This window comes from Urtica dioica, chromosome 7 (assembly GCF_054948205.1).
Source record: "Urtica dioica subsp. dioica isolate 48M chromosome 7, U.dioica_male_clone48M_v1_H2, whole genome shotgun sequence".
In the NCBI taxonomy this organism is placed as follows: Eukaryota; Viridiplantae; Streptophyta; class Magnoliopsida; order Rosales; family Urticaceae; genus Urtica; species Urtica dioica.
In genome coordinates, this window is record NC_142762.1 from 45,672,843 (window position 1) to 45,682,875 (window position 10,033).

General features: G+C 35.9%; 3 protein-coding genes across 4 annotated transcripts; all 3 read left to right on the plus strand.

The window, feature by feature from the left end:
• Positions 1-434: 434 nt before the first annotated feature.
• Positions 435-3,124, plus strand: LOC149392135 (uncharacterized). The gene is made up of 6 exons (XM_089619598.1): positions 435-865; positions 956-1,228; positions 1,968-2,128; positions 2,227-2,332; positions 2,405-2,512; positions 2,648-3,124. The coding sequence occupies exons 1-6, from the start codon at positions 659-661 to the stop codon at positions 2,780-2,782; spliced, it is 990 nt and encodes a 329-aa protein (XP_089475724.1). The 5' UTR covers positions 435-658; the 3' UTR covers positions 2,783-3,124.
• A 19-nt stretch (positions 3,125-3,143) lies between these two features.
• On the plus strand, positions 3,144-5,293 carry LOC149392136 (RNA-binding (RRM/RBD/RNP motifs) family protein). 2 transcript variants are annotated; one of them, XM_089619600.1, is made up of 5 exons: positions 3,144-3,601; positions 3,690-3,788; positions 4,124-4,411; positions 4,757-4,934; positions 5,153-5,293. In XM_089619600.1, exons 1-4 carry the CDS (start codon positions 3,218-3,220, stop codon positions 4,904-4,906), a joined length of 921 nt encoding a protein of 306 aa, XP_089475726.1. In that variant the 5' UTR covers positions 3,144-3,217; the 3' UTR covers positions 4,907-4,934; positions 5,153-5,293. The 2 variants fall into 2 exon arrangements, with proteins under 2 accessions (XP_089475726.1, XP_089475725.1); XM_089619599.1 differs by lacking the exon at positions 5,153-5,293 and having other exon boundaries at positions 3,145-3,601; positions 4,757-5,105.
• A 2,938-nt stretch (positions 5,294-8,231) lies between these two features.
• On the plus strand, positions 8,232-9,820 carry LOC149392137 (mavicyanin-like). The gene is made up of 2 exons (XM_089619178.1): positions 8,232-8,510; positions 9,002-9,820. Exons 1-2 carry the CDS (start codon positions 8,339-8,341, stop codon positions 9,391-9,393), a joined length of 564 nt encoding a protein of 187 aa, XP_089475304.1. The 5' UTR covers positions 8,232-8,338; the 3' UTR covers positions 9,394-9,820.
• Positions 9,821-10,033: the final 213 nt, after the last annotated feature.

Sequence of the window (10,033 nt, forward strand, 5' to 3'; positions counted from 1 at the left end):
TAGTAGTGTTTGTATTTGTGGGCGTTGCTATTTAATTTAATAGAAAGCCTCGAACTATTTTATAATAAATATTTATATATATATATATATATATTATTTTATTTAAGTTTAAAAACTTGAGCACTGCTCATTTCACTTGAGTCATCACAATTATTTTATTTTATTTCTTTCCCATAAAAAAAAAAAAAAAACTATTTATTTTATTTTTGATATACAACTAAAACTTGTCAACTAACCCGGTCTCACAAGAAAGCGGTCGAACCGGGTTTTCAGAATCACGGGCCGGGGTGCCACGTCGGACGAAAGTCAATCGTTTCGAATCCAGTCCCGACTGATTCGAGCTATAAGCATCAGCGCGCTCTAACGGTCATCACCGTTTCTCTCTTCTCATTTGTGTGTTTTTCAATTTGAAATTATTTTCCATAAAATCTCCTAAAATAAAACACTTCTTCTAATCTCTCACTTTTGCACAGACTGCGGTTTTCTAGGGTTATCAATTTCCTTCTCCGGAATACGAAAAGCCATAGTTCTCGATCGAAGCCTTCTTTGGAGCTCTAGGGTTTGAATTCTCCGAAGCAACTGGCCGAAGGGAATTTCTTGGCCGTCGCGGAGATTTTAAGGTTTTATTTGGGGTAAAATTTTCAAGGTTTCGTCAGAGATGGATAGAGAAAGAATGGAACTTCCTCAAGAACTCGACGATTTCATCAAAGAAACGATCGATTCTGCTCTTGGACTTCCTTCGTCCGCGAGAACCCTCGAGGTCAAGCTTCGAGCCTCTGAAGAAGCACATAGACGCCTTCACGGCGATTACATGATTCTCAATTCAAGATTGATGGAGAAAGAGAAAGTGATCGACAAAGTCAAGGTTCATTTCTTGCGAAAATTTCAATTTCATCGTTTTTTTTTAAATACTCTGTACACGTTTGTTTGAATTTCTGTTTTTTTTTTTCTTCAGGCTGAAGCGAACATGAACGCCGTAGCGCTGAAGAGGTTCGTGGAAGAGAATCAGAAATTGGCGTTGGAGTGCACTCGTCTGCTGAGCCAGCACGAGAAGTTGGAGGGAGAGATCTCGTTGTACGAACGCGACAGGGAAGCTCTGATGGACTTTGGAAACGAGTCTGATCAACGTGCCAAAGAGGCCGAGGCTCGTGTCGAGGATTTGGAGACCGAGCTCAGAGTGTTATCCGACGAACTTCAGTATTTCAAGCGGAAATATGAGGCAAGCCAGGTAACTCACTCACACAGACATATAATTGATCAATAGATAGCAGAATAAGTGCATATTCGTATTCATTAACCCTAAATGTGTTTGATGGGGGGTTTGGAAATTGGAATTGGGCTTTGTAATCAAACATAATTGAGGAATGTGTAGCAGGAGAGATGACATCGGACTCGGATTATTTTATCATAAAACTTTTGAATTTAAACACTGGACTCATGAGATATTTGGAAATTATCATATGGTTTCTAAGTGTGTAGTATCTTAATCATTTCAAATATACTAACTGTGTAGATTATTGTATCATAAGACGTTTGAATACAAACACTGGACACATTAGATATTTGGATATTATCATAATCATTTCAGATATTCTTCACTTGAATCCTTTTCAGATTGCTCTAACTTGGGCTTTGTAATCAAACATAAGTGAGGAATGTGTAGCAGGAGAGATGACATCGGACTCAGATTATTGTATCATAAAACTTTTGAATTTAAACACTAGACACATATTTGGAAATTATCATATGGTTTCTAACTGTGTAGTGTCTGAATCATTTCAAATATACTAACTGTGTAGATTATTGTACAATAAGACGTTTGAATTCAAACACTGGACACATTAGATATTTGGATATTATCATAATCATTTCAGATATACTTCACTTGAATCCTTTTCAGATTGCTCTAACTTGATAATCTATATCTTGCTAAACTTGTGAGAATGTTTTGGTACTGTACTTTGAAGGCGATATCGTCTCTCCAGGGTGTTGAAGCCATAGAAGAGGGCTTACTCGAGTCTGTGCTGGCGACAATATTGGACAGAGACGAGGCTATCACTGCTCGTGCTTTTCTGGAAGAAAACGGCAGTGTCGAGCCTTGCCAAAGGCTGTTGGAGATTTGGAGCTCGTAAGTGTCCTCAAGTTTTTTTTCGTTCGCTTCTAGTCATCTCCGACTGGATCGGATGATCTCTTTATGCTGACACGTAATGCTCTCGATCGTCGTAGCTTGAAGCCGTTGTCGCGAAAAGTTCTAGCTCTAGCTGCTGCGTCGAAGGCTCATGAGAAGGACAAGGAACACCTGAGAGTCAATCTTTGTAGGGCTGAAGAGGAGGTTAGTTTGAAGTCGCTTTGGAATTTGTTTTATCTTGTGTACTAATGCAATTTTTCTTTTTTTAAATTGCAGGTCTATTTGCTTGATGAGGAGAACAAGAAACTCTTGACAATGTACCAGAAAGAAAAGAACTGTCACGGTTCTTGTAGAAAACAAGCAAACAGCGCATCAGCAGCGAAGGTAGAATAAAAGAGAAACACGCCTTAATAATGTCTTTCGTTTTATGTTCTCTATTTCCGTTTGTTGCCAGATGTTCCTTTTAATAGATATAGTTAATCTCAAAATTATTTTAATTCTTTTTTTGAGTTGTGACAGTCGAATAAGCGGAAACCGGCATCAAAGATGAGTAGCCCTATCGAGAAGAAGATTGATTTTAGCGACGCCGATGCAGAGAGACAGCCTTTGTCACCGTTGCAATGCAATTCTCTGGACGCCAGAGTCAAAACTTAGTCCTCGTTAGCAATCAAGTTTCTTTTTTCTTTTTCTTTTTTTTTTTTTTTTTTTTTTCTTCTGTTTGTGACCCTTTTGTAGTGAAGTTGGTTATGATGATCGACGAAATTGGACTGGAAAACAACAACAAAAATGTTGTTTCTATGCTGTTCATAGCATGTTTCCCCAACAGTGATGTTGAACTAAATTCCAATGGTACAATTTGAGCTGTTTGGTATACAATTTGAATATATAAAGCGTCCATTATAAAACAGCTGGGACATTGTAAAATCTTTTTAGGCAAAGAATTTTGGCGCAAAAAATTCAGGGAATTTGAATCAAAACGACGGCGTTTTGCTGAAACTTATCTCTTTGTCTCGGCCATATCCAAAACAAAAGCGAAGGCAAAGAGAAGTTCCAGAGACCACACACTAAAAGCTCGAAGAAGCTTTTCTCATGGCTTCGTTACATCGTCTCGCTATCTTATCTCCGTCATCTTATTCCTCATCGGCGACATGTTTCTCCGGCGAGTCACAGCAATTCCCTTCGAAACCTTCCGCTTCGTTCTTCCGTAAAACGACATTCAAATCCCACTCCCTTTCGCTCTCACTCTCCTTGCCGTTCGTGTTTCGTCTTCCGGTCAAGACCAGACGAGAATCCCACTTCGAAACTCATTCCTCGTCGGCTCTCGAGTCTCCGCCGGCGAGCGCCGAGGCGGAATCGGAGGAAGAGGTTCCGAAGAGCAAGAACAGATTGTACGCCCAGAACGTGCCTTGGGATTGTACTCCGGAGGATATTCGCGCTCTCTTCCAGAAATACGGGACTGTTATAGACGTTGAGGTTTGTCTCCATTTTCGATTATGTTTAGAGGTTTTTTCGTGGATTTCTCTGGTGTCGATTTTTTTCTGATTTCTTGAATGGTTAAAAGCTTTCAATGTACGACAAGACCAGAAACAGAGGATTGGCGTTCATTACAATGGGCTCGGAAGAGGAGGCTCTTGAGGCTCTCAACAATCTCCAATCGTATGTAAGCATAAATACTTTTGAGTTATTCGCTTGAAGTTGTAAAAATGGGAAGCTATTTCAATCATGGTGCGAAAATGGAGTAACTTTGACTGAACTATGATTTTAATTGTGCCTTTAGAAATTTTGAGGCAAGTGTTTGACTATTTGTGAGTGGAAACTAAAAAATGAGAAGCTAGAATAGGATTAGTTTCCATATTCCGTTGCAATCGAATTCAACAATATTAAAAAAAAAAAAAAAAAAAAAAATCAAGGTTATGCTGTTAAGTGAAATCTTCTACTCGTTGTCATTAGTGTCTATAGCTAAAATGTTTTTTTTCTCTCTGTGAAAATTTTTAGGAATTAAATGGTCGTATCATCACGCTCGATTACGCGAAGCCAAGAACGAAGACAATTACTTCTCCATCAGAGCCAAAGCCGGACGTGACGTTCAATTGCTTTGTGGCAAACCTGTCGTTCGAAACAAGAGCCAAAGATCTCAAGGAGTTCTTCAAGTCAGAGGGTCACAACACCGTCTCTACAGAAGTTATATTCCATGATAATCCGAAGAGGTCTTTGGGTTACGGATTCGTGCAGTTCAAATCGAAGAAAGAAGCCGAGGCAGCTATCGCCTCCGTTCAAGGAAAGGTATTTGATCTGACGGCGTATCTAAATATATTAAAGGGTTATTAAATTATATAGCCACACGGTTATAGTGAATTGGGATATAGCCCACTTTTCGTTAATTTCTTGTAAATAGCCAAGTTAACTTATTAACAGATTAATAAAATACTTATTTAATCTAGCCAAACATGTAAAAAAAGGTAGTTAATAGGCTGACACGTATGCAAGTTGGCTATTTACAAAGTATTTACTAAAAGTTGGCTAATTTACAATTCTTATAGTTTAGGTGGTTTACGTAGCCAATTTTTTGTATATTAAACAAAGGGTGTTTTCAAAGAGTTTAGTCATCTGAGAATTTTCTGTTCACAGCTTTGTATGGGAAGACCGATTAGATTGGCAAAAAGCAAACAGTTTGTGAAAACATCGAACCCGGAAAGTGCAAAGCCAAAAGAGAAAGTTACAACCGAGTCGGTCCCCGATGAGAAGCAAGCGAAAGCGGCTGAGCCTGAGGGGAATTAGAGAAGGGATTTTCACCTCTGTTATCAATGTATGGTACTTTATTTTTTCTTGCTTAGCAAAGATTAAACTTAGAACTCATGTTGTGTATGATACGATTTTGTATAACGAGTAGTCTGAAAGCTAGTTTAGAAGATGTTTATGCTTTGATTGAAGCTTCATCAGCTAGAAAATTTAATGCTAGGATCTTGATTTGCTATTACTGTTTGTCTTGTGAAAAAAGGAGTTCTGAGACAACTCTATTTATAGCTTTTGGTGCAGATATGAAATGCATAATCTTGGAGTTCTTGCAGAATATTATAACCAGTGCTTCAACTATGGTCATTCTTATGCCATGGTAGTATATACTATATAGCAGAAGAAACAATCATATTTGAGATGCTTTTCTTATCCAGCTTCTCTCACCAACGTTTTTCCATTCACTTTGGCCGGGTTTTATCTAAAGAGGTTGATTTTGGCTATATGATATCCAGCTTTTTTGTTCTCTTTTTTTGCTTATACTTCTTGCATTGACTTATTTCAGTATTGGTTTGGTTTATCTCTTGTTTCGAGTATGTTTATCTTCTACTAGCTGTTCCTTGGATGCCGGTTTTATAATGCACGTTTCAAGAATACCGGCTATTACTTAATTTTTCTTCCCAATCGGTAATTTATATTGAAAGCGTTATTATTCTAAAAAAACAATTGAATGAAATTGTAAAAATTAAACATTAAGAAAAATAAGTCAAATAAAACAGCATACATGAAAAAAAAAAAAAAAAAAAAAAAAAAAACCACCTTTAGACAAACACAAACAGTATTTTATGAGATTGAACATTTTTGGTCTTTATTCGAGGAATTAAGTTTGAAAATCTGGGATACCAGATAATTACTTCAATATAGAAATGGTTACGTATGTTAAAGCCAACTCATCAGTAGATACAAATAGTGGTTAAGTACAGACATCCTTGAATTTTGTAACAAGAACGTAAGGCTCGAACATCTTGTCTTGTGTTTGGATTCTTTATTTTTCATGTTTCATTTCAGAAGAAATAAAGCTTAACCAATCCTCTTTCTGGTTTCGACGAGTTTTTATAATATCAAACTAAATACTAGTGATTTGAGAAGGATAGTATTACACTTGATGATACTTTATTCAAAACCAAATTCATTATAACGTAAACATTTGGGAAAAGAAGACTGTGTGATGTTGAGATGTTAGCTACCAATATTAGGTATGTTGTTTGTATGCCTCTCCTCATTTTTGTTTCATTTATGACTTTTCAAATTTCGTTCTAAACCCTCAGGCTCAAATAGGGTTCAAGAAAAACATTTTTATAATTTTGGTTGAAAAATGTAACAATCATACAACCCCTCCACGATTTATTCATCAAAGGAAAGAAAGATGAAAAATACGAAATCCAAAGTTTAAGCAACTGATAATGACTGGTAATAATATATTTGGTTTAGTCAGAGCATATCGTCTCCAAATTTAATTAAATATTAAGTGCATTTAATAATCAAAGTGCTAATGCTTTTTGGCCCTATTAATTAGTAGGACCACAAATTAACAAAACTCGGAGTTATCAACGAACCCATGTTCGAGGTGACAAAAAAGATAAAGTGGGATTTGAAACTCAAGCATGTGATTTATTTTATCAAAGTTTAAATGATCATGGAAATAATATTTCTTTGGTCAATTAAAACATGTTATTCTATCAACGAAACCTAGTCTTATATTATATTTACAAACAATATCTACAATATTTTACGTTTAAATTGTACATGTTATTCGACAAGTGACACATATAGTGATTAGGTGAACCGTTTGATCTAACTTGGTATCTCTCATTTCAACTTTCTACAAACTTAGCAGATATATCATTGTCATCATTGCGATGGATGTTTTGCTTTGCATGTTATTTGATGAAAGAGTGTGAGAGGGAAAAAAAAACACTATTATTAGTATCACTGTCAAATTTCACCAATTTGCGTCAAGACTCTAAAGATTCCTTTCAGTCAATTTAGAAAGAAAAGAAAAAGAAAAATTCTAGCGATTGCTATACTCTTACAGATAAATCGTTATTACTTTATATATTTTCAGATCAAATTGCAGCACCAAAAAATTCCTTATGTTACAAGAAAAATGAAACATTGCAATTTCATAAATAGAATGATCAAGATATATTTGTTCAAATTAGGTTTTTTGTTTTTTTTGTTTTTCTCCTTTTAGGTGTAACTAAAACTCTTATATTATATACGTGTCAATTGTATCAATATATATTGTACATATATTTTACATATTTTACTAAACTCTCATACGATCAGCCAGCCTTTTCACCGACCCATCTGCATACCATGTAAACTTCAAGTATTTTATTTTATTTTATGTATTACATTGCAATACTAGTTCAACTTTTCAGCTGGAAAGTTTACATGTATGGATACTATGACATGAAGACCCCAATTCTAATGAACTTACCCCAGATAAAGTCGAAATGGAATCGTCAACACATTCCTACCACAACAACCACAACTCAAATAAAGCATAAACAAATAGTAGAACAATTATTGATTTGGAAACTAAAACCAATTTTGCAAACCACTTTACTTCATTCATAATCTATAATTATGTGGATGAAGTGAAATGACTATTTACTAATCACAACACCATCAAATTGGTAAAGAAAGAAGAAAAAAAATCAATTTATCGTTGTATTATACGACTTGTATATAATATATACTACTATATAGCTAGCATGATTTGGGTAGTCCATTGACTTTTGAGCTTAGTGCAAAAACAATCGAGAGAGAGAGAGAGAGAGAGAGAGATCATGTTTTAAATAGTAATCATAAAACATACAATTAAGTTGAAAAACAATGACATTTAACAATTTAATTATTGCATTTCATATTTGTTTCTCTTTAATATTGATACCTCCTTTTTTATGTATAAAAAGATCGGATTATGAATAACACCATATATCAAATGAAGAAGATAAAATAGTATATAATAGTAGTATTTTCATTTCATTAATACAAATTGGAATGAATTAGAAATTATTAAAATGATTATCAAATCAAGGGGGGAGGGCGACGACCCTCACCTAGCTTCGTGCCAGCAAGAACTAATTATTACAAGTAAATTAGTTAATAAAAATTAAAACATAACAAATATATAAATATATATATATGAATATAGGAGGCAAATAATAATGGGACCCACTTGTTTATTAGAAGATTAGGTATGAAGTCTAAAGCAAGTAATGACCATATTGCAATGCATGAGTGAGTTTGTTTGAGAATAATAATAAAGAGAATTTAGAAATGGCCAGGCCAATATATAAAGGAGTCCAAAGCCCTGTTGTGAATTCCTCATAACACAACACAACACAACACAAACTTCTTCTTGTTCTTTTGTGTTATACACATATTTTCAATTAATTGAGAGCAGCAATGGCAATGATAAGGAATTTGTGTACAATAATAATGATATTGGGTGTGAGCGTTGTGATGCCAATCTCATCGGCCACGGTGTACACAGTCGGAGACGCTGCTGGGTGGGGCTTGAGCACGGATTACAGCACTTGGGCCAGTGACAAGACTTTTGTAGTCGGAGATAGCCTTGGTCGGTATTCAATTAATATCATTATAATCATTAATTACTATAACAAGTTTTGATCATATCCATAGCTATATATTCACTTCTCCACAACTCATTCAAGGTAATTCATATCACAATCCACTAAAATGCCCTTACTGAATTCATGCGAAATTTATTTGTATATTTTAAAGCTTCCAAATTAACCACTATGTTTAAAAAAATTTAAAAAAAAATTAAAAAAAAAACGCCTGTAACCTGTCAAAATAGTTACATTTGTAATTCAAATGTGGACATAATTCTTTCTATTTTTTTCTTTTGTCCATTAATTTTGTCCTAATTATAATTTCATGTAAATTTTTTTTTTCTTCAAAATAATACTTGAATTCAATTAATATACAAATTAACTTCATATCTAGCTCTCTCTCTCTCTCTGTGTGTAATTTATTGTGTTCTTCCAAATATTCTATTTGATTGCAAATATTTGGTTTCTAAACTAAACCACAATGTGTGTACAGTGTTCAACTACGACAGCAGCCACTCGGTGGCGGAGGTGAGCCCGAGCGACTACAGCAGCTGCAGCACTGCGAACGCCATATCGAGTGAGAACAACGGCGCCACCACCATCCCTCTCAAGACCGCCGGCGTCCACAACTTCGTCTGCGGCGTCTCCTTCCACTGCTCCAGCGGCATGAAGCTCTCCGTCACCGTCGCCGCCGCCTCCTCCGGCACTACTCCCGCCACTCCCACTCCGACCACCCCCACTACGCCGACTCCGAGCGCCGGCGGCAGCACCTCTCCTCCCTCCACCCCCGCCGGCTCCCACACCCCGAGCTCGTCCTCCAAGCTCGTCGCTTCCGCCGCTTCGCTCGCCTTCTTCGCCGCCGCCGCCTTGGTGCTCATGTCATGATGATGATGATGATGATGATGATGAGTGTAGTGAGAGAGAGAGAGAGAGAGAGAGAGAGAGTTTTTGACGGCCATATTTATTATGTCCTCGTCAGGATAGAGGCAGTGCTTTGGTGATGATATATATATATATGTATGTATGTATTCTCTTCTTCTTATTGTTATGAACTTTTGATTATGTTTATGTGCTTCATTTTTCATTTTGGTGGTGTAATTGCTATGTGTTCTTTCAATCGAGACTAGGTTTGCTTGCATTTTCCATTAATTATTATGATCTGTGTTTTATTTTCATCTTTTTTTTTTTTTCTGTGTGTTTGTTAGGGGGTCCATTTGTAGTAGGTCTCAGGAGGGGTATATGAGATGATATGGGGTTGTGTAATTATGAACATGATTGGTATCTTCTATATGTATTCCTTCATTTTTTTTTCTTTGGACTTTGTCTTTCTATTTCCTATTGGTTCCTCCCAACTCACCAAACCCACTATCCACCCACCACATCTGTAACAAACCTTTCTAGAAAATGCTTATTATCGCATCCAAGATTTTATAATTATATATAATAATAGTAATAATATTCACGGGCAGGCCTCAAAGTGATATATATCAAGTTATATCAACATCTTCATCTGTTATTTTACTAA